The sequence below is a fragment of the Leuresthes tenuis genome, unplaced genomic scaffold (assembly GCF_036924035.1).
Source record: "Leuresthes tenuis unplaced genomic scaffold, fLeuTen1.0.hap1 SCAF_9, whole genome shotgun sequence".
NCBI lineage: Eukaryota > Metazoa > Chordata > Actinopteri > Atheriniformes > Atherinopsidae > Leuresthes > Leuresthes tenuis.
This window is the reverse complement of record NW_027325363.1, coordinates 33,724,263-33,748,675: the sequence shown is the minus strand read 5'-3', so window position 1 is coordinate 33,748,675 and position 24,413 is coordinate 33,724,263. Positions and strand designations below refer to the sequence as shown.

The 24,413-nt window shown below is 39.6% G+C and overlaps 1 protein-coding gene across 2 annotated transcripts in view; it reads right to left on the bottom strand.

Annotated features, from left to right (window-relative positions):
- The window catches only part of LOC140314791 (unconventional myosin-XVIIIa-like), a 152,182-nt gene that overhangs the window by 28,691 nt on the left and 99,078 nt on the right, over nt 1-24,413 (bottom strand). For both annotated transcript variants that reach the window (XM_072393153.1, XM_072393154.1), the window contains exons 25-33: nt 21,325-21,452; nt 20,612-20,766; nt 19,858-19,981; nt 11,605-11,712; nt 8,717-8,809; nt 7,844-7,954; nt 6,992-7,096; nt 5,575-5,721; nt 803-916 (exon numbers count right to left, since the gene is read on the bottom strand). In XM_072393153.1, the coding sequence (XP_072249254.1) occupies nt 803-916; nt 5,575-5,721; nt 6,992-7,096; nt 7,844-7,954; nt 8,717-8,809; nt 11,605-11,712; nt 19,858-19,981; nt 20,612-20,766; nt 21,325-21,452 (1,085 nt within the window). The remainder of the gene's footprint in view (nt 1-802; nt 917-5,574; nt 5,722-6,991; nt 7,097-7,843; nt 7,955-8,716; nt 8,810-11,604; nt 11,713-19,857; nt 19,982-20,611; nt 20,767-21,324; nt 21,453-24,413) is intronic.

The window sequence follows — 24,413 nt, the reverse complement described above, 5'->3', positions numbered from 1 at the left end:
TCGGTCATCTATATCCACAGTAGTGTTGTGTGCGATTGCCACTACTTGTGCTTGTTTTTGTGTTTGTTTTTTCTCTGCTTGTCTGCTTTCAGGGGCTCCTGGTGGCTCTAAGGCTGGATTCCCCACAGAGGCCGTGGATTGTCGTCCGTTTTGTTTTTACAGGTGTAGCAGCTGGTTGTCTGGTTTTTCATTGTTTGTCTCTTTCTATTTCTGTTCCGTTTCTTTTTCTTTTCTCTTCCTCTTTCCCTGTCCCCCGGTCCGGTTCGGCACTATCACATGTTAAATATTGTAACAAAAATAAATAAATAAGCAGTTGATGGGCATCAAGGGGAGCTTTACATTCATAAAGCCTCCCTTGGCAAAGCAAATCTATTTGGCATAAAAGGTAATCAGATTACAATTCTGCTGCCATAATGCTGGACAGGACAAGGGGGAAAAAAAAAGATAAGATTGTTTTTCAAATATATTGTGGAAAAGTGAAGAAATAAGTTAAAGCACATGTAGGATAAGCTCTGGGGAATACAGTAGGTGTATTCTCTAACCCTGGCAATATTTTGACATATCTACTGCTACCAGTGCAGAGGATTCAGCCTTGAAAAAAACTTCCTGTGTGACTGACCGCATTGGTTTTTCCTGCTATCTAATGTTGGATCAACAGCTATAAAACTGATAAAACCATATTATACCATATCATATCATATCATAACCACATATATCATACCATATGTGGTTGTGTGACTTTAGAAAGCTTGTTAGAAACAGTGCAGAAGGCTGCGGGGAGCATGCACAGGTGTGTACAAACCGTCTGCTTTGTTTTAGATATTTCCTCCATCTGAATGTGCAGGTCTTCAATCTCCATCTCCATGGACTTCCGAGCTTTAACTGCAGCAGCACAGGTGAACTCAGACTCCTCAAGCTGGAGCAGACAGATATAGAAGAAAATGTATCAGATCAGAATCAGCTTGCATCAACTTGTTGCCAGGTTTTTTCAGCTGATTTTGGTTCCAGTAATTCGTGCTGAATGCATTTGTGGTTCTCTTTGTAGAAAACATGTACTTTGGACCAGCTTTTTTCAGACTGTGACGTCTCCTTTGGAAAGTTAATTGTTAGGCATGACTTACATTGTATAATCTTAAAGCTTGAAGTGAGGCAAATCAGGGTCTGTGCTTAGAAAAGATTTTATTTGACATACACAAGTCCTCCATCAAGGCCTTCTGAGGTCATGTAATGCCAATTGGAGATTTCCCCCCAAAATATGTAACATATTTGTGAATGTAAAAGTGTGCAAAGTTACATATTCAAAAGGATTTTAAAATCCTTTAATATGATAACTTTGTGACCACAACTTTGATCAGAATCTCTTTATTGTCATTGTTTGTAACACACAGCTTCCAGCAGCAATAAGATAGAATAATAATAAAATGGAACAGAATTATAAAATAGAATAAAACTAATAAAATAGAATAAGAATACTAAAATAGAATGTGGGTGGGTGGTTATTGCATAATATACAATAACTGTGCACAGTGTATGCAAACTGTAAGAATTCTAACAGTGAATAGTCAACATGTGAACATTTGGTGGCCTGAAAACGACCCAAAAAGCGATTTAAATTAAAATAAGGTTTTAGGAATCACCTAAAAATAAACAGCAGAACATTGAAAATGCTCTTCAACAGATTGAATGAGTTGCATTATTATAAGAAAAACACTGTCAAATACAAAAACAACCAAAAACAATAGAGAATATTTTAACTGTAAAATTAGGCACCAAACTATTCCCTGGATAAACGCAGATATTCTAAAACTGATGAAAGAAAGAGATCATGCTTTAAAAACTGCTAATAAAACTAAGTTAGCCCATAAAAAAGTCCTTTCTGTTGTGTGATTAAGGAATAAGGTGGTCAAGAAATTAAGGAAAGCTAAGGGAGATTTCTTCATAGAAAAGGTAGTGGATTAGAGATAGTCCAAAAATGTTTAGCACCAGTTAAAAAAATTAACCAGACATCTAACTGCTCGCTAATTTTGTAGCTGGCATTGCACAATGTTTCTCACCTGAGAAGATAAATGTTCAGCATGGGGAATCTCTCTGAATCAGGGATAGCTGCAGTGACCATCCTGAGCAAAGGATATCTTTGGTATGGATGTGGTTATGCCTCAAGACCGAAGTGCAACATCAACTAAAATTATTAATCAAATTATTAAATCATTGATCACTCATATTTCAGAGTGTTTGCAGGTGTGCCATTGTTGTTTCAACATTCAAAGGTGGGGAAACTTCTTCTATCTGTAATTATAGACCAAAACCATTACTCTACCTACAGTGTCAAAAGTTTGCATAGAAACTGGTAGCTGAGCAGATCATTTCTAACTTTATATATATATTTCTTACTATATATATACACAAAAAGTCCATAGGGCCAATCTGCATTCTCTGTAAAAGCTGCACTCGATTGGAACTCAGTCCCAGGAAGCATAAAAACTGGATACTTACCATTCATTTGAAAAAATGGTTAAAAAGTTGGGAAATTCTGACGTTTTGCTGCCTGTAGCCACCTGTTACAGTCTCATGTTTCACAGAATGCTGTTACAGTCTTATATTGTATTTTCAGGGTGACTCTGTAACATCGGTCCAGGGACTACAGATGAAAAATAGCCTTTTGGCTAACTCTGGTGCATTTGCAGTTGTATTTATTAATGTGAACAGTCCCTGTCAAATAAATCAATGAAATAAAAAAATGAAAATGAAAAAAGGATGTGTAACAATGAAATAGGTAAAAGAATGGAACAAGAAAATAAAATAAGATCAAATGAAAAAAATCTAAATACGGTTGAATCTCTTACTTTTTCACATATTCATTAGAAATATTCTTATGAAGCCCACTTATTTTGGCTCATCTAGCAATGTGTCAAACAAGACCAGTTGAATGAGAAGTCTGCTGTTGTTATCTCACTGGAGCTCTAACTAAAGATGTCCAAGTCATCAGCAAAGCACACCAGAAGTTCTGTTCTTGGTTGCATACCCAAAATCGGAGGAGTTGACTGTTGGGTTTTTAACATTTATCTCATGATATACCCTGTGTTACAATTACCTTACTGTGCCTTTAATTGTATTGCTATGCTTTAATTGCATTTCCTACGCTTTACCATATATATCTTATATGACATATACTGCATTAGTTCCTGTCATGTGGCGAGGAAATGAGGGTGCTTGTGAACAAAGAGAGATGCCTCAGGATGGAGTCTTCCATAGGTCAACCGAGTTCACCCGAGTTTACACTACAAACCAATAATGGGATGTGCCTCCATACGTAAATGCATACGTAAACGACCGACGTTCTGAATTTTCTATGAAACCCTTTGTTTTGTAAAGCTCTTCCCCCTTTCTTATCTCTGAATAAAACCAGGCTGCTGCAATGAGGGAGTCGGAGATTGTTGTAGGTTGCTTAGACACATACAAACCTGTGGCTGAAGCAGCGACGGCTCTCCCCTTTTGCAAAAGCTGAACTTTATATTGATCTCTTGTGTGGTTCTTTCTGTTTAAGGTGGGACTTCGTTAGTAAGAACGAAAAACCCCATCAATGACAACCTAGTAAATTTTCTTTTTACGTCTTACGTCCAGAAAATGACTGACATTATCTTAGTTACAGCACATTTTTTGCAATGCTGATCATTTAAGTTTTCTTTTTTTTTTTTTTTTTTAAATAATCCACAGCAGTTATCAAGGGGGGGTTACTGTGCGGATAAGAAATGGCTCCCTGTGAAACCTGGTTCAAATTAAGGCCCAAAAATGTTTAACGCCAGATTCCTTTGTCCTCACCAGTAGAAAAGTAAACTAAGACAAAGAAATTCTCATTCCAGGTAAATATAAATCTATAAAAAATAAATTTTCCCTACTATTCTCATAAAAACCACGTTGCATACTATCGGAAGTAATAATGAAACTATTTTCCTTTTTAGAATGAATGAGGTGTCATTCAGTTCCATACAAGGCAGGTACAATTTTGTTGAGCAGTCTCAAGCCTTTTACCTAATCGAGTATATTTGAATTTATGTCAAATCTAACATTCATATCTCAATACAAAATGCTTTGTGGTTTTTCAACAAACCTTTTTGTTCTGCTCTGACCAAAAGCTCTGACCAAAGTGTTTAATGACATATGTCTGAATACAGACAGTGGAAAAATGTCAGTCTTAGTTTTACTGGATCTCAGTGCTGCCTTTGATACAGTTGACCACAATATATTACTCAAACAACTGGAGAACTGGGCTGGTCTTTCCGGAACTGTACTAAACTGGTTCAAAACATACTTAGAGAACAGGAAGTACTTTGTGTCAATAGGTAACTTTACATCTGAGCAGACAAGAATCACATGTGGAGTTCCCCAAGGTTCCATCCTGGGACCTCTTCTGTTTAACATCTACATGCTCCCACTGGCACAGATTATAAAAAACAACCAAATAAACTACTATAACTATGCAGATGACACACAGATGTATATAACAATGTCACCAGGAGACAGAGGGCCTGTACAGGCCCTTGGAAAATGCATTGAGGAGATTAATGACTGGATGTGCCACAACTTCCTCCAGCTAAACAAAAACAAAACTGAGGTAATTGTCTTTGGAGCCAAAGATAAACGATTGAAAGTCACCACAGAGCTTCAATCTATAAATCTAAAAACTACCAACCAGGCCAGAAATCTGGGTATAGTGATGGACTCAGACCTAAATTTGGACAAACACATTAAGGCAATAACAAAGTCAGCCTACTATCACCTTAAGAATATATCAAGGCTAAAAGATCTGATGTCTCAGCAGGACCTGGAAAAACTAGTCCATGCATTCATCTTTAGTAGGCTTGATTATTGTAATAGCATCTTCACAGGTCTACCTAAAAAGTCAGTTAGACAACTGCAGCTCATCCAGAACTCAGCTGCTCGAGTCCTCACTAAGACCAAAAAAGTGGAGCACATCAGTCCAGCTCTGAAGTCTTTACACTGGCTGCCTGTCCATCAGAGGATAGACTTTAAAGTTCTGATGCTGGTCTATAAAGCTCTGAATGGTCAAGGACCAAAATACATCAGTGACCTCCTGACCCACTATGAACCTTCCAGACCCCTCAGGTCATCTGGATCCGTTTTTATCAGTTCCCAGAGTCAAAACCAGACATGGAGAAGCTGCATTCAGCTTCTATGCTCCACATGTCTGGAACAAACTCCCAGAAAGCCTCAGATCAGCTGAAACACTCAGTGTATTTAAGTCCAGGTTGAAGAAACATCTATTTTCAGCTGCATTTGAATAAGCTTGAGTTTCAAAACGGAATCATGTTTTAACTATTGATTTTATCTTTCATATATATAATTTTTTCTGATTTTATCTATTGTTCTTATTTCCTTCTTTTGTTTAAATTTTAAATCATGCTTTTTATTTCTTCTGTTTTAATGTCTCTGTGAAGCACTTTGAATCACCTTGTTGTTGAATTGTGCAACACAAATAAACTTGCCTTGCCTTGCCTTTTCAACAACTCTTACATGTTTGGGGTGATCAGTGAAGTGGCATTTCTGCAGCTGTACCTGATTTTTGAGTTGAGCGATTTCCCTCTTGTTGGGTGCACTGTTCTTAATGTGGTCCAACATGATCTGGGCGTCAGCCAGGAGAGCCTTGGTCCTCCTCAGGTCCTTCCTTAATCGCTTCTCAGTCTCAATGTCACTGTTTCTCACCTAAGAGACAGGTTCATTTAGGTTTAGTGGGTAAATTGAAAATAGGGAGACAATTTTTTACTATTTAAAGACATAAGCCCTTAAATTGTGTTTCACACGTGATATATTATCACACATATACATGTGCTATATAGCAGAATATATGTAGCAGAATTGCTGTAGTTTTTTGACAAAACAATCCTTACTTGAGGTTAAACGGTAACATTTTGGCACAATTATGAAAAAATTGAAATACAGACTGATACATTTTCCAAAAAGCAGTTTATCTATCTTTTGTTATGGTTTCAGCTCCAAACAAATCTTCATGAGTGTTCCTTTTTCTAGTCACAAATTGAGCATTTATGATACATTTCAATCCAACAATATATGTAAGATGACATAGTTTTTTTATATCTTAATAAGTGTTTATTAGCTATGAGAGAGAAGACAGAATCAGCCACATGAAAAACAAGACTGTGATGGGGGGGATGTGTCAACATTAGAACTTTACCTGGGTCCACTGTGATCCACGTGAGAATATACAGTAATAAAGTGATATGGTTTCACTGGAGCATGGCACACTAATACCCTATTCCCTCCAAAATGGACAACAGTTTCAACTTCATCAGTTCCCTGGGCTCTCTAATTGTATTTAGCAAAGTTAATATATTAACCAATCAGTACAAATTACACCCTGATATCTTCCCTTGGATAATTCAACAGCAGTAATGCGCTACATTAAATAACACTATTAACAATCTGTTACTATCCAGTCATGCACATAACAAGTGTAACTTTATGTTCTGTAACACCGTTTACTTTAAAGGGGAACTCCGGTATTTTTAAACCTAGACCTTATTTCGGGCATGAAATACTTTTGTCTACTCACCGAGAGCAGTTTGGTGAAAGTCGGTGTCCTTCAGAAGCTATTTAGAAAACTTGTGATCGGCGTATATCCATATAATGAAGTGAACGGCAGGGACGATGCAAACTCTAAATAAGGCATTATCTGTCTCTATTTCACCAATACTTTAAGAAGAATGAATGAATGAACGTGTGCTATAGCTTTGTTAGCTCATAGCTACTGTTATGTGGCTACTTGCAGCTACAGGAGAGCTAACAGAGGGATTTCTACACACACCTCTACTGGGACGCTGCATAGTCCCTGACTTCACCTTAGGTTTTACAATGAAGAGAGTTGTTGCAGGTAAGCAGATGGGAGATTTTACAGATTGTATCCAAAATGCCACCAAATTCTATAAAACCATTGCATTGTGTACAGTGTCGTTACCTTGCTCTGCGCTGACAGAAGCTTCGACTCAAGCTCTCTCCTCTCTTTCAGCACCTTTTGCTTCTCTTCATATTCTTCTTCAAACTGGACCTCCATCTGCTTTAGCTACACATACACACACGCATAATAACATAAAGACAAAAGGTACACTCACAGAGAAATGTCTACTGACGCTGTCCAGAACCAGGTGCAGTGGTGATTTACTATGTAGCATTTATATAGTTAACGACTCCAACGTGTCGCTTTTCAGCTTTCAGACTATACAGGCAGACAGACACATCAGAATTAGTGACAAAAGCAAAGGTGGCAGTATTTCAGTGCTTGTTAAGAACAGATTATATAATCCTGGTGATGTTACTGATAAGGAGTGTCTCTACACCCCAGATGTTGAGCTGTTGGCTTTGAGTTACTGTCCATGTTTACTGTGTTACCTGCTGAGGCTGTGTATGACATCACCAGATAAGTTGTTGCCAAGCTACGGAAACAACACCCCAATCTGTCTATGGTGATCTCTGAGAAAGTCAAACACACGTCTCTCTGCAACACTTCAACTCTCTAAAAGTTTGTCAGCTGATTTGCATTTTATTTTGGAACCAATTGAAAACAATATCAATCTAAAATAATTGAAATAAATTATTGGTAATGTTAAAAAAATTGAAAGTGTTGCACTGAAGTGCTGGTACTTCTATTATTTTCAAGTTTACAACTTTACAAAGGTAGTCTGTAGGCTTGTTTATTAAAAACATCTAAAATGGTACCGAGTATCTTTTTTTCCATGATACTGGCTTTGAGTTAGAAATTCTAGTTTCATAAGCACACTAAATGGCATTGTTAAATAAAAGTGCTGCTGACCTTCTTGTTGCAGGACTGTCTGATCTCCTCCACCTCATCATCTTTGCTCTCAATCTCCTTTGAGTGGGTTTGACGCAAACGTTCCATCTCCATCTCCAGGCGTAGTTTGGCCTGAAACACACAGATCGCTCCAGGTTTGGCTGTGTGGATTTTCAACCCTTGGTCTGCTATTCATATAGTAAAGATGTAAAGTAAGAGGTCTTCCTTGTGTTGGCTCAAAGCTATACAGAATTATCACCAGCTCTTTGACTACCATCAAATTTATGGAGTTGTTTTTAGCCTCTTACCTCACCGTTTCTGTTGTGTTTGAAATAACTAAATTATACAAAATTAACGACTACTTGATGAACATGGTGAAACATTCAGTAGCTAAGTGGAAAGTTTTTTTCCCTCTGAAATAGAATTTGACGACTGAAACTAGTATGATGCCAGCGGTAGAGAAAAAAACCTCCCTCTGTTGAAGTCACTGTGATACAGAAACTGAAGTGTTGCAGAGTGATGCTTCCATATCAGATAAACAGTGGAAAGTTTACACGCCAGCAAATCTCTCCAGCTTGTTTTACCCTATCAACAACTTCCTGAAAGAATTAAGGCTAGTTAGCAGTAAATGGTACATTTTAAACAAACTGGGAGTAAAAGGAATCAGTGAAACTCAATAGTTTGAAATGCAGTGAAATATCAATGTTTATTCAAATGAAGGCTATTATTGTTTTATCAACGTGGAAAAAAACAAAGCAAATGTAAAGTAACTAGCATGTTATTACAAAATATGCCTTTCTATACTAGTTGTTTAAGACATCATCTGCCCTGTGTGATCAAAAAACAAATGCAGCTTTTTCCTAGAGCACTGTGACCTATGACCTATGTTTATACCTGCTCCAACATCTGGATTGTGCCAGCCTGCTCATCCAACTCCTCCTCTTGGTCTTTGACCTTGGCTTCCATGTCACGAAGCTGCTTTCTTATCTGAATAACACATCAACATATATATCAAATACTGGTAAAAGGCATAGAACAAGTTCACTTTTCTTGGTGGCTGAATTCTTGTAATTGGACTGGATGACTAACAGGTAAAAAAAGAAAGGAATGAAGAAAGAAAAATATTATTTTGTCAGTATTTTCTTCAGTTTACTATTCCATAAATAGTAATAATTATAATAACATTGTTATCATATCAGAATGTAAACAGCCCAAATACTCATAAAGACAACATTTGTTTAGTAAGCTTTTAAAACTCAAACTTTACCCAGAGTTGAGTCGCAAGCAATCTATGTAAAATCCTCCATGCCCACCAAGTTTCCCAGTTTTCAACTGAAAGGAAATTCATTTTTTCTCTGATCTTTTCTTTGCAGAATATTGTGGACCATAGATGAAGAGACTAAAGAAAAAGGACAACTATGAGATGTACCAGATACCTGTTTGTAGCTATGGCCCCATATGCAGTCCTCCACTGGAGGTTGCCTATCCATTTATCAACGGGGCCTTTGTACAGAGACTACCAATACCCCCTTGAGGATGAATCTGTGCCAGAAAACTCATTCTAACTTGACACCATAACCTCAGCAAACACTCTCAATGTTACCCAATTACTGGGCAGCTTATCCCCCCCACCCATTTGAACCAAAAAGAAAGCTTCCTTATACAAATTCTCATTTTTTAACTCACAGTAGAATGATAGAATAGAATAGAATATACTTTATTTATCTCCAGTGGAGGAAAATCTAATTTGGTGTTATATATATATATAAATTCAAAACTGATTGGTATATTGTTGACAGATAACTTGTATTTGAGCCTTAACCACCTTAAATTCTACAGAAAACCTACATTTTGACAATAATAATTGTCCTGCAGAAGCTTCATACTAAAGTGCCAATATAAACTGCACCTGGTGGTTGGTGAAACACGGAAATCCAAAGTAATTAGGTGATGGTCAGTGAAACCAACTGGGTAAATAAAACAGCATAACAGCCTCTTTCTGAGATTAAGTGGTAGGTGACTGTAAGTGAGCTTCCTCTCCTGTTTTGTCTAAAATTAAATTGACTGTAGAGTTCCAGTCCCCATCACTACACAATCATTCTAGTCAAACTGCTTTAAGAAATATCTTATTTCATAAAAGATAATAAGCCTTTCTGCACCCTGATTTGGAGCATAAATGTTAAGAAAAATGAAAAATACGTTCCTTATTGATGCTCTAACGACTATGTTCCACACCCATAAAGCCTTGAAGAAAAAAGAATAGCAACACCAGCAGCTTGGTTACATGTGACAAAAAATACTGGCCCCTCCTTCACAAATCCCAGTCTACCTCATTTTCTTTTGTCAGTATGTGTTTCCTGCAAAAACAGTACATCCACCTTTCACAGCTGTTTAATACCAATCACCAATGATATCGAAAAAGCTCCCCCTCACCTGACGTATGAATGGCAGATGGTGACTTTACTTCTGAAGCCTTAAACGTTTTAATCCCTTTCCTTTGGTCGGCCTTAGCTGCTTTCTCAGATAAGTTTTTTCAGAAGAAATGTTTCTTCTCATCCAACAAAACAGTACCAACATTTTTTTGCAAAGTCAACACTCAATAAATATTCTGCATCAGGGAAGCTTTCACTGATTTACAAATAGTTTCATCAACAAAATAATTGTTTTCCTCAAGTACGTACTGATTTCCACGATATGACTGCTAAACTGAAAGAGGTGCAATCAGAGTCTGTGGCATAGTCCAATAGTCCACATCTTCTTCAGCTGTAGGCAACGCAGCACCAGCAGCTGAACCTTGGTCAGACTCAGAGGCAGAAACATGATGGCAGATCTCAGTATTTTTCTCAGCTTATTTATGGGTGATTGTGCCAACATAATCTATCTATAATACATCCCTCTCCTGCATCATTATCAGGGATCAATTTCAGGGTGCAGCGTCACTGACTGCAAAGGCAAGGCCTGGGTTGAGCTGTCCTCAGACAGCTTATGTGGGCAAGCCACCCACTTGTGACCCAGATTCCCACTTTCAAAACATTTCATGGTACCTGTACCAGCACACACCATGTTATGACCCTATCCATGCTTTACCTTGAATGACATAAAGAGTCTGTGATGAGGAGATTAAAACCATGAATACTTGTCTCCTAAGAGACTGAATATTCTTCAGCCTTTGGCTCTTGAAACTAAGACCAATAGATCAAAAAAAGACTGCAAGCTTCCCCAAGCGCTACAACTCTTGCTTCAGTGCTTCATTGGGAATAAATAGGGAAACACCAGAAATAGTGACATGTACAGCAAGCGATAAGACCTGCAGGTACTCGCTGTTCAGTGAAACTTACAATAAATTCAGCCACAAAACGCTCCTCTTTAAGAAACACAACTTTATTCATCCTGGAGGCATATGCCAGGTTGACATGACCCACTACAGCCATGAATAATGGACTAAAGCAGGGGTGTCAAATTCAAATACACAGTGGGCCAAAATTTTAAATCTAATATTTATTTGAAATTGCCTCGCGGGCCAAATATAATTACACTGCGGGCCAAATCTGGCCCGCGGGCCAGAGTTTGACACCAATGGACTAAAGGATTGGGCTGCGCCCGCAGTCTGTGTCGCAGTCTCCCTGAGAGTAACATGACTCTAAGTACAGCAAGTACAGTAAACATACTGGAACCTTCAAACCTGTACAAACAATAGACAACAACAAAGCTAGCATATGAATCACAATAATAGTTAAACAATGAGTTGAAAAACATGAAAACAAATGAACACACAAACAAACCTTAGCCAGTGATGCATCATCCTTGGATTCCTGGGAGTTGACATCCTGCAGCTCGGCTTCAAGCTGGTCCAACTTCAGGTTAGCAGCACACAATTGAAGGTCCTTGTCCTTCAAGACAGATGCTTTGAGTCAGAACAGAAATAAAGGAACAACAGGGACTTTTACCATAAGGGACTCCTCATTTACGTGTTTCTTTACCATATTCACATTGTGAATGTGGTAAAGAAACACGTAAATGAGGGCAGGATGAGCAAAATCAACTCAGTTAATCAGTTAGTTAAATGTAGCTAGACATTCTGTATTATATATGTAATCAACATACTTAAATTGTCAACGTTACACAGGAAAAAGAGATCAATTTAGATCAATATACCATTCTGTTGTTGCTTGTTATGTTATGTTGTCTTGGTAAATCAGATGACAACCTGTGAGACTCATAAGGACTATTTCGAGTACATGCACTGCAATATCCTACTGAGGCTGCAGTGCCAACAGTGTTATTGATAGTGTGGTGTAAGAGGGATGGTCGCCTTCAAGCAGCCTATGTGTAGATGGTACAGGAAGCACTCTGCTGACTTGGTCAAACACAGAAAGCTTTTATTACCAACCAGGTCTGTATCAGAATTACATAAATAATGCCTCAAATCTGGAGAGATCTTCAGTCCAAAAGTCCGTGCAATCTCTGTTTCACTGTGGGTGCTGCTCCTGTTAAGTAGGGTAAAACCTTCCCCTAACCCTGAAGATGCTGCGTGCTCCTGTCGACAGGCACATAGTCAAAAGATAATGTATGCATACCTGGTGAGCCTCCCCTGGATGCACTAACTGAGGAATGTGTTTTTCCTCAAAATGTCCACGTTTGACTATATGCATCTCTTACCTGGGACACACACTGTCCCTGACGCTCTTATCGAACATCTCTTAAGTATCAGACACTACAATAAGGCAGCAGATGTTGTTACAGATTACATCAACTTCTGCAGATACACTATCATACCAATGAAGATTGTTAATTTCTTCCCAAACAACAAGCTTTGGATAACCAGCAACATCAAAGCTCTTCTGAACAAGACTGAGAAAGCCTTTAGAAATGGAGAAAAAGTCAGGCTCAGGGAGTTGCAACATGAGTTGAAGAAGAAAGCGCCCCAAACAAGGGACAACTACAGCTGGAAAGAAGGCTGCAGCATCACAACACCAGAGGTTTGGAGGGGGGTGAGAAACATTACTGCTACAACAGCAGCAACTGCCAAACCACAGATGTTGGTGTGGACAGAGCCAGAAAGTTCAATCTGTTTTAAACAGATTTGAAAAATCAGCTCTGATCAGCTGAATTGCACTGACCAGCTGTGTGTGCTTTTCCAGAGGATCTTCAACCAGAGAGTACAGCTGGGGAGGGTCCTGGTCCTGTGGAACACCTCATGTCTTGTCCCAGTGCCCAACGTTGTGCATTTGGGCAAGATAAATGACTACAGACCTGTGGGTTCTCACACTGGAAATCCCAAAGACTCTGGAAAGGCTACTTCTAAGGGTACTCAGACTTCAAAACCCCCTCCATTTTGCGTACATGGAACACCTCAGTGAAGAGGATGCAGTCCTGTGCATGCTCGTCATGTCTATTCCCACCTGGATGATTCTGGTTCAAACTTAAAAAATGGGACCCCTCTGTAACCTGCTGGATCACATACTACCTGACAGGAAGGGAACACGGTAGCGAGCAACACTGGGGCACTGCAGGGGAATGTCCTGGCCCCCTTCCTGCTCATTGTATTCAACATTTTGTTTATAACTCCACATCCTACAAAATCTAGAAGTATTCAGATGATACGGCGTTTGTGCCTTGCATCAGGAATGGGCAGGAAGTTAAATACAGAAAACTGATAGAAGCCTTCATAGAGTGGAGAGATGGGAAATGTCTGCTTTGAGTACAGTGAAGAACAATGAAATGGTGGTGGATTTTTGCAAGACCAGGCCTTCTCCTCAGCCAGTGTCGATCCATAATGTGGACATTGAGGGGGTGGAGACCAACAAATTTCTAGGTGTCCACTTACACCACCAGCTGGACTTTTCCTGGAATACTGAGGCTCTGTACAAGAAAGGACAGAGCTGACTGTATTTCCTCAGGTCCTTTGGTGTCTGTAGTGAGATGCTTCACCATGTTTCTGTGAGCTGATGGATGGATTTCCCTTTGCAGATCAATAAAGTCCCATCCTGTCTTATCTCATCTTATCTTATATCTCATCTCATCTTATATGTGATCTTATCTTATATTTGTTTGTGGGGAGGAATGCAGGTTGTTTCATATAGAATCATAGCCCCCATTGTTGTGTGCTTTGAACAACCACCCAAGTTGCATTTTACTTCCTTATTCTGCAAAATGCATTTGAAGATGAGGCTCTAAGGATAGAGGAAGTTTTTACCATGCAAAGAGTTAAGCCCCTTAGGACACATTTTGGGCTGATGATATTGAAATATATAGATAATATTTGTGTTATTTATCTAATATATTAGTATGTCCTCATATTGGTGTAGCAACCGCGATTAGACAGGCAGCCAGACTTCATGTAAGTAAGTAAGTAAGTAAGTAAGTAAGCTTTATTTGCACAGCGCCCTTCACAGACCAGGGTCACAGAGCGCTTTACAGCAGAACAATAAAACAGGAAATACATACAATTTTAAAAAGGCCAAGACAACTTAGTAACAATCATATCAGCCCAAAAACAACTAAACAAACCCTAAACAAATAAATATGTCTTAAGTTGTCAACAGACACCATCGAACGCAAAGAGAGCGGAAGATCGTTCCAAAGCCTGGGAACAACAGCTTGGAAGGATCGGTCTCCTCTGGTCCGGAAGCGAGTGCGTGGCACCGTAAGCAAATTTTGATACACAGACCTCAGATCCCGAGCTGGGGTGTAAGGCTGGATCAGATCACTGCTCCAGGGGCGTCTGTAGCTCAGGAGGAAGAGCAGTCGCCCACCAATCGGAATTGGGCAAGACACTGAACCCCACGGTGCCTCCCAGTGTATCATTGGGGAATGAATGTGTGTATGAATGATTAGAAAAGCACGTAGTTATGTATCCTAAGACGTGTGTGTGAGTGGGGTGAATGCGGCATGTAGTGAAGCGCTTTGAGGGGTCAGTTAGACTAGAAAAGCACTATACAAGTACAAGTACAAGTCCATTTACCATTTACCATGTAGGATGGAGCCTGACCATGTAATGCTCTGAAGGTTAAAACCTAGAATTTTAAAATTGGATTTATTCTATGCCAGTTCAAGAGATATATATAGCTGCTCTAAATAAGATCAGAATCTAGTACTCCTCATCTCAAAATACAGACCCCTTGTCCAGCAGAAACCAGTGATCAAAAAGTATTTTTGGAAGGTTTTTTTTTTTTTATCAGAAAGCTAAAGAAACTCTGAAATGGTCCTTTGAGGCCACAAACTGTATTGCACTCTGGTCTCTAATAAGCCCTGGATCACCAGTGACCTTAAAAAGCCACTGTACATGAAAAAGAAAGCCTTCATGGTGAGAGAGACGGGGAAAGACAGAAAAGCTAACAAATAAGACGAGAGGATGAGGAAGTTTATAGAAAAAAGCTAGAAAGCAAGCACTAACAGACCAATGTGTGAGATGCATTGTCAGGGGTCACAGACTTAAAGGTGAAATGAGATCAGACTTATAGGGGTCTGGACACAGTCAATGAGATGAAAATGTTTTTCAGTAGATTAAATTCAGAATAACACTTGGTATGCTCCTCTCCTGCCTCCTGCTACACGGAGCTCAAACCCTACCTGTACTCATCTCTTCCGTGTCTAAACTCCGCAGAGTCAACCCTCACATTCGTCATGGGTCATAACACAGTGTAATATCTCCCTTTACATCAGGACACCTCCTCTGCCTCCACCTGCTGCCTTCTTTCATCAGGAAACCAGAACAAGGCTGCAGGTCCAGTTGGTATCAGCCCCAGAGTTCTAAAGATCAGCTCTGAATGCTTTCCTTCAGCGACAGGACTGCTGTGCCTGCACAGAGTGGAACATCTTTAAATATCAGGCCCTCGGGACACCCACTGAGATTGTCCTTTTTTACATTGCTATGGAAAATGTGACAGTCAACAAACGCATCCGGGGTTTTCCAAACAGGAAACCTTGGACGACAAGTGAAGTCCAGTACTTGGTCAGAGCTCGTAACTCAGCCTTCAGTAAGAGGGACAGCTCTGTACAGCATTACCATAGCCAACCTGAGAAGAGGCATCCAACAAGCAAAGGAGACGGATAGGAGGAAGATGGAGGGCTATCTAACAGACAACAACCCATGGAAGATGTAGAGGGGCATCCAGGCCATTACCAACTACAGAGGTCAGAGCCCTTCATCGTCCAGCTGCTAAAACAGCACATGGGAAGAGGAGCTGAACAACTTCTTTGCCTGTCTCAAGATCAACACACACCTGCACACACTGCCTCATCAAGACTCCAACACTCCTCCCCTCTCTCTCCAGGAACACGAGGTGAGGAAAAATCTGAGGGCAGTGAAACACAGGAAAGCTGCTGGACCAAAGCTCAAAGCATGAGCAGACCAGCTGGCAAGGATCCACATCAAGCTGTTCAACCAAGCTGTACCTACATGTCTGAAGGCCTCCACCATCATCCCAATTCCCAAGAAAACTGCCATAAACAGCCTCAGGGACTACAGACCCATAGCCCTCACATCTGTAGTCATGATATGCTTGGAGCAACTGGTTTCCCAACACATAAGGGACTACATTCCTCCCTTCATTGACCCCCACCAGTTCGCCTACAGAGCAAACCAGTCCACGGAGGACACTGACACCATAACCCTGACACCATAACCCTGCACAAAGCATGTGGGAGACATGGCTTGAACAACATATTGTGTGCTGACACTGCTTGAACCAGATGTTGTTTAAGGTCCGAATGAACGCTGTCTAGATAATGACGAAGATGCAGTAGCGTCCTCAGCCAGCAGGCGCCGAATAGAGATTGGGTTTGGGTCACATACACACAGAGTGATATAGGAAGGTATAAGAGGATGTCACAAACTGAGGTCATCGGGAATTTCCGTGCATGCTGCAAGGTACATGTCTGTTCAATAAATTCCCCATAAGAGCCTCCCATGACGAGTCCAACTACTCATTTCTCCACAACAAGAACTGAGAAATTTGGAGAACCGGCAGAGCTATGTGAGGATGCTCTTTGTGGACTACAGCTCTGCCTTCAATACAATCACACCAGACATCTTAACTCATCTCAGGGAATGAGACAGCATACAGGGCTGAGGTAGAGAAACTGTCCTTCTGGTGCAACCTGATTTTGAAATTCCATAAAAGAAAATAACTTATGGACTTCAGGAAGCACAGGCAAGACCCACACTTCCCTCTTCATAAATGGAAACTAGAATAGAATAGAGGAATAGAAAAATACTTTATTTAATTCAAATTGTCATATCGCTCAATTAAAATATTTACAATGATTATATATTAAAACATAAATAAAATAAATAAATGTGAGAAGAACATGTCAGCAGTCACTGTTAAAAAGCCTTATGACAAACTGTCACCACTTTCAGGTTGCTGGGCACCCACATCTCTGGCGACCTCTCCTGGACTCACCACAACAAGGCCCTAGTGACGAAGGCTCAGCAGCAGCTGCACTCCTGCAACCAGGACAACAAGCTGCTGCTGGGCTTCCATCACTCCTCTGTCAAAAGTGTACTTACATACTGTCTGGGTGTGTGGTACATTGGCTCTACAGCTGAGGACAGGAAGTCTGTGCAGAGGGTCATCAACACCGCCCAAAAAATCATTGCCCTCCCTGGATGACTTGTCCAGATCCTGCTGGAGATCATCACAGGGCCATCACAGGAGACCTCTCCCACCCTGCCCATCACTTGTTTGACTGGCTGCCCTCTGGGTGGCACTTCAGGTCAATTAAGTCTCACACCAGCTTCTTCCCCTGGACCATACAAGCTGCAAAAACCTGGTATGCAATGATAATAAAAGTCTCTTCTAAAAATCCTAATTGATTTTTCCTTGGTGCCCAGCCACTGGGGAGCACGAGTCAGTGTATTATAGATAAATAGCGAGGGTTGCGTCAGGAAGGGCATCCGGCGTAAAAAGTGCCAAAACGATGATGCAAGATCGACTCGCTGAGATGACCCCTGATAAAAAGGGGAGAGGCCAAAAGAAGAAGAAAATGTTTCCTTGGTGACTCCAGATTGACTGCCCTAACATCCCACATCATGAAGGTCTTGGAGAGTCTGTTATTGGCTCACCTCAGTAAGAAAGTAAACACCTTTCAAGACCCACTACAGTTTGCTTATCATCCTAGGGTTGGGGTTGAAGACTAAATCATCTATCTGCTTTAACAAGCCCACTCTCATCTGAACAAAGCAAGAAGAATGGTGAGAATCATGTTATTTGATTTCTAAAGTGTTTTAAATGCAGTTACCCTAGCACCGTTATGAAAAAAAGTGGTCCAGAAAATAGCAGTGAATGCCTCCGCAACCACTTGGATTATTGACTATTTCACAGACAGAGAAGGTGGTCAGCACAGCAGCACCAGAAAGGATTGTACTCTTGTTGTTTCTTTTCACGCTGTACACCTCAGACTTCCAGTACAACTCAGAGTAGTCATCTCCAGAAATACTCAGATGACTCTGCAGTTGTGGGGAGCAAGAGCAATGGACAAGAGGACAAGTATGGGGAACTGGTCAGCCACATTGTAGCATGGTATGAACACCATCTCCTGACATAGAATTGATTGTAAATTTTTGAAGGAACTGGAATAAGCCAAACACCGTTTTTTTCCTGGGAGAAGAGCTGGAAATGGTAGAGGATGACACATACCTGGAAGTTCATCTGGACAACAAACTGAACTGGAAATGCAACACTAAGGCTGTCTACAAGAAGGAGCAGAGCAGACTATATTTCTTGTCAAAGTTTAGGTCTTTATGCACCAAGGTGTTGTATATCTTTTCACATATATGTATTTATATGCAGGGTTTTTTTTCGCAAGATTAATGTAGGCACATTCTCTGAATGTGAACATTGGTCTGCCTTGTAGAATGGATAATCAAGAGGAGATGAAGCCTAATCTTACAGATGACAAGCTAACATGGATAAAGAAAAGGGTCTTTTGAATGACAGGTTTATCTTAAACATGACCTCTTATACCTTCCTTCTCTAACAGGACCATAGCTATCTGCCTTATTGTCTACGTCAGTTGTGTTATCACAAGAGTACATTGAGCTGCTGCTGTAGGGTGAGGGTGCAGAGATCCCCAGCCAAAGACAGACCACTCGGAGTGTCGTTTGCAACGGAGACGCCAGGACAACTCTACCTGCGACAAGGTTAGACCAAATTATAATGTGTAAGACAATTTTCTTAAATTGTCAACGTTACACAGGAAAAAGAGTGTTACATTTAGATCAATATACCATTCTGATGTTGCCTGTTGGGCTTGAGTTTGCCATCATACGCTTTCAGTAAATTTGTTTTGGATTGTTGCAAGAATGAATATAATATAATATAATAATATATAATTATATTATAATATAATATAATGAATATAATATCCATTTGCATGAAACAACCATATATATATATATATATATATATATATATCTGATATGAGTGAAGAGATCTGGGTGTTTGTAAATGGATGTTGCAACCCTGGATGTGTTACTGTTGGCTATAGCTTTCTGTTTAGTTGCCAATACGGAAAGAAAGAAAATTGCACAGACTGCCCAACAACTGAGCTTGCCAATTAAGTCTGTGTTGTCTTCTAATGCTGTGTGTCGTCATCAGCTCAGTTGTTACCAAGCTACAAACACAGCACCCCAATGCATTCAAGGCAGTCTCGGAAGATTTCAATCCAGCTTCTTTCTCTGCTATAACTCTTACTTTCTGAATTGTTGTCAATAATGATAATGATGTTAATAATCATAGTAATGATGATAATGACAAAATGAAAAATATGAAGATTATCATTATTGTTATTATTACTGTTCTGAGTGGTAGTAGTATTAGTAGTCATAGTATTTCTTTCATTTCTTGTTGCTTATTTTCAATGTACTTTTTCTTCCTCAACATATAATATATATAACTCATATATTCTAAATTAATAAAGCTTAATTCCGTAAGACTGGTGTGTAATAGATATGGTCTATTGTACCAGTAGACAGGAGAAATGAAACAAATACATTCAATTGAAAAATTAAAAACCCCACAGACACACACCTCCAGCTGCTGCCGTAGGCTGAAGACCTCTGTGCTCAGCATGTCTTTTTCTCGAGCCAGTTTCTCTCTAAGGTTCCTCTCCCTCTGCACCTCCTCCTGGGCAACACTCAAATCACTGTCAAACCTACACACAAACATGGACATATGTACACCCACACACTTCACTCATTAATAACACCATCACAACAGGCTAATGTAGCACAATTATTGCTACATAAATTACAATTTGAAAGTTACATTTAATGTGAAATTTTAAGAAAAATCAGATAACAGTACACATAACAGTAGCTATGTGCTAACAGAGCTATAGCACACGTTCATTCATTCATTCAGCCTAAAGTATTGGTGAAATAAAGACAGATAATGCTTTATTTAGAGGCTGCATCGTCCCTGCCCTGTTCACTCCGTTATATGGATATACGCCTATTGCGAGTTATCTAAATAGCTCCCGAAGGATGCCGACTTTTGCCAAACTATTCTCGGTGAGTAGATAAACGTATTTCATGCCAGAAATAAGGTCTAGGTTTAAAAATACCGGAGTTCCCTTTTAACTCTAAAACATGCTTATTCAGCAATAAAAAAAAAAGTACAAATAAGCTGCAGACCTGCCTATTCTCTTGGCATGGTGCTAATATCAGACTGGAATACTCGTGTTTTTTCTCTACAGTTATAATTGTTGCTATAGCAAATCCAGTGGACTTGCACCGTCTGTGGCAACCAACAAACATGACTGCAAAGTTGTATGTGTACTGACTTCCTTTGTTTTTTCTCTAGGTCATGGTTGCGGCTTTGTTGTCCCTCCAGGTGAAGCTTGGTGTCCTGCAATTCAGCTGTTAGTCTCTGGGTTTTTTTCTTCAGCTGCTGGATGTTACGTTGAGATTCTTCATTATCTGCCTGTAAGTCACTAATCTGCACAGAAAGAAAAAGAAAATCAAATCAACATGCCAACTATTCGCTCTGATGACAGCCTTGTAAATGATTGACATTATCAGCCAACTTCATGTGACATCTGGAATGATTTTCAGTCAATAAACGTGCGTTATCACAGGTTTACAGGTGTAATATTTTACTGTAATGTAGAGAGACATGGTTTCTAAAGCAAAAAAAAAAGAAAAAGAATAAAGCAAACAGTCTAATTCAGCTAACACAATATCTCGAATAAAAAGACCCAACAACTATTTCAACTATTTCTTAATAATCAATAATAATTAAGATTAGCCTAGCTGCCTTAGCCAGCTTCCTAATGAATAACGGAGACATTAAGCATTAATTACGTAGTTTAATATAATCCTGGTCATCTATCTATAAGAATATCCTGGAACAAAATATTCATATATTCATAAAAATGTAGTTAATTCTAATTCTAATCAGTTAATTAGGGTAGAAACTTGAAGAAGTAGATTTCATTCAGTTCAATGACACTTCAAATCTGTATATTTTCAGGTAGTTCTGTATGTGTCCACTCACCCTCCTCTCAAACTGCCGTTTGTTCTGTTGCTCCATCTCTAACTTGTCATCAAACTCCTGCTGCAGTCTCTTCTTCATGAAATCATTCTCTCTGACGGCTCGTTCATACTTCAGCCTCCACTCCCCTCCTGTTACATAAGCACATTCACAGTCTGTTTTAGATGCTTTAATGTACTTATAGGATACCTTAGACTGTACTTTTTTTTTAAAACGGGACAAAAAGCCCAGCTGTGGAGGTTTATGCTCTCACACTGAGGATGTGCACATGAAAAGGATGTGCAGAATTTCAATTCATGATATCTTGTACTGTGCCGATATTTGCGTTTTACATGTGATCGTTTGCCGATTAATTAGTGGGTTAGTGCATTAGCGACTGTTCACATTTCTTTTTTAAAAAAATTTTTTGTTGTATTATTGTTAACAAATCTTCTCAGAAAGGTCATTTGCACTAAGGCACTAAGGCATCATGCTGCTATGTAAAGTGCAAAAACATTTAAGTGTTAAGACTGTTTATTTCTGTTGTTATATATTTAAATGTTCTACATTGTTTGCTACTGTTGTTTGTTGCTATGTTTTGTTTGTTTTGTTAATAAATGTTTCTTTTTTGTTTAAATTTAGACTTTCGATATCCGATAGCGATATCGGCTTCAAGAATCAGCCCAAAAAAAATTGGCAGCACATATTGGGGATCGGTTAAGACTGATGTCAAAATAATCGGCCTTAAAAACCTGTATCGGTCGATCACTATCTTGTACCCATCTGTGTGAAAAATACTTGTGCACGCCTAGCCCTGCATCTAAAAATAGAACCACTATGAAAAGGTCAAGAATTTTTCATTAAATACTGGCTGGTGATTTGGCAAAAACTAGCAAAAACCCAACATAGTCCTATAGCTGTTTGGTGCTGGATCGCCTGACTAGCCTACTTTGTTCCTAAGAAGAAATGACAACAACAACAAAAAATTCCTCTTTACAACTGCTCAGATGGTCTAGAGCACATTATGCAGGATGAAGCTTACTACTGTTATACCAGTGAGAAGTCACTTTCTAAACCATCGTAAAAATGTTGTCCTTCAAAATGATGGGTTTTGTTGTAGCTAAACGTTCGTGTGACAGCAAACGACAGGAATAAATAACTGCTTTGGTGTTTAATGATGACGTGACAATGACGCCAAGACTAACTGACTTTAATTGGCTTCATTTGTTGACCTCAAAAATCACGTAAAATGCAAAGTAGTGTATATAGCTTGTTAACACAAAAGAGAGAGAGAGAATATACATTTCATTCTCATAAACATAAATCACACTCCAGAATAGATTATTTTTTGGTTAGTAAGAACCTTGTACACAATGTTATGACCGAACAATAGGACCTATAGCACTGACTGACCATGCAACAGCGCACCTGGGCTTGATGATGGGGCCAGATGGTAATAAAGGAGGTAGGTGGAGATTAAATGTATCTTTCTTTCAGGACCCAGTATTCAGAAGTCAAATTGAAAAAGAATTCCATTTCTTTCTTGCAGAATGTGGGTTCAACAGGTAGGATAGGGACAGTTTGGAAAGCTTCCAAAGCTTATATTAAGGAGAATACTATAGAACATTATATGGGAAAAAAGAGAGAGCAAATATGACTAAAAGATTTAGAGACTCAACTTAAAGACAATGGCTGAGAAACATACAGACTTACTACTAAAACAAGTATGTTTGAATTGGAATTTCAAATAAACAACATTTATGAATTTATGAACTCTATGAATTAGAGTATGGCATTATTCAGACTTAAAACTACTTACAATGAGAGTGAGGAAAAATCTAGCAAATTGCTGGCCAGACAGTTAAGGCCCCAGTATGGTTGCCGCGCCAGTAGTTGCAAGAGTAGTTCTCCGTCACAGAGGTGTCGCTGCTACGTGAAGGTTACCGCTAACTACTCTACAATGACGAAAGTGAAGAAGAAAACAATGCCCCCGTCAAGAGCAGGAGGAGTAGCACTGTCATCAATGATCTGCATTCTCACCTCTACGTACATAATAGCTGATGATCCTGCAGAAGCTGAAATTTCTATAGGTGTGTTATCACAATTATAGTCTGATATAGTACTAAGAATATTGTTACAGGACTTTTAAGAGTATTGTGTTACCTTTTGTTTGTTATGCAATAGTGTGCTTCAATGGACACACTTTGGAATTATTATCGAGGCCTCAGGCTTTCACGTATCTGTCCCATAGCTTTTTCCACGCACTCTTACAGAACTCTCTCTCTTTCCCCAAAGTTCTGGCAATCTCCGTCCACGAGTTATGGGAGTTGAGGTGGTCCTTATGCTGTTTCAGTGCAGTGTCGTACAGGTGCCTGTACAGACGCACGTCCTCGCTGAGTCTGTTTTCGAATTGGTCCATCTGGTTTGTCGTTCTCCACGCACGCCAAGTTACAACTTTTGACTGGTGCAAGATTACGCGCCGCGCCACCTTTTCATGGTGCGTGCCAGGCGCAAATATGTCATTTTGACGTCAGGTGCGTTACGCGCCGTTAGCAACGCGTCAACTATGAAACAAGCTTTGCACCAAAAAGAAGCTGGTTAAGCTAGATCAGCTGTTTAAAATAATAAAGGTGTTGGATTTTGGTGGTTTTTCAGTCCTTGGTGCCATACAGTCTGGTCAGACCAAGACATCAGACCAGACAAAGCCCCCTCCACGAACACGTTTGCATGCAGACACACAGAATACCCCCAGACATTCCTCCTCCCCACACCTATTATTGTCTCATTCATACTCAACACATACCCACAACTCTCACCTAGACTAGATGCCACTCCTCAACAGGTATAAATCACCACCAATTCTTCCTGCATTGGTCGGTTTTTACTTCAGAGCTTTGACGCAACACAATTGCGTTAGAAGATCCTGTTTTGACGCTGATGTAAAACCCTACAGATGTTATTTTGGTCTGACTCATTGGACCATTTGTATTAGCATGTTTGTTTTTTGTAATAAACTGAACCTTTTTGCCAGCCGGCTTGAAGGATCAAGTTCTCATCAGAAACAAGAAAAAATTTTTTTACAGCCAAAGCTTTCAAAGGGGACAAAGTGTTTG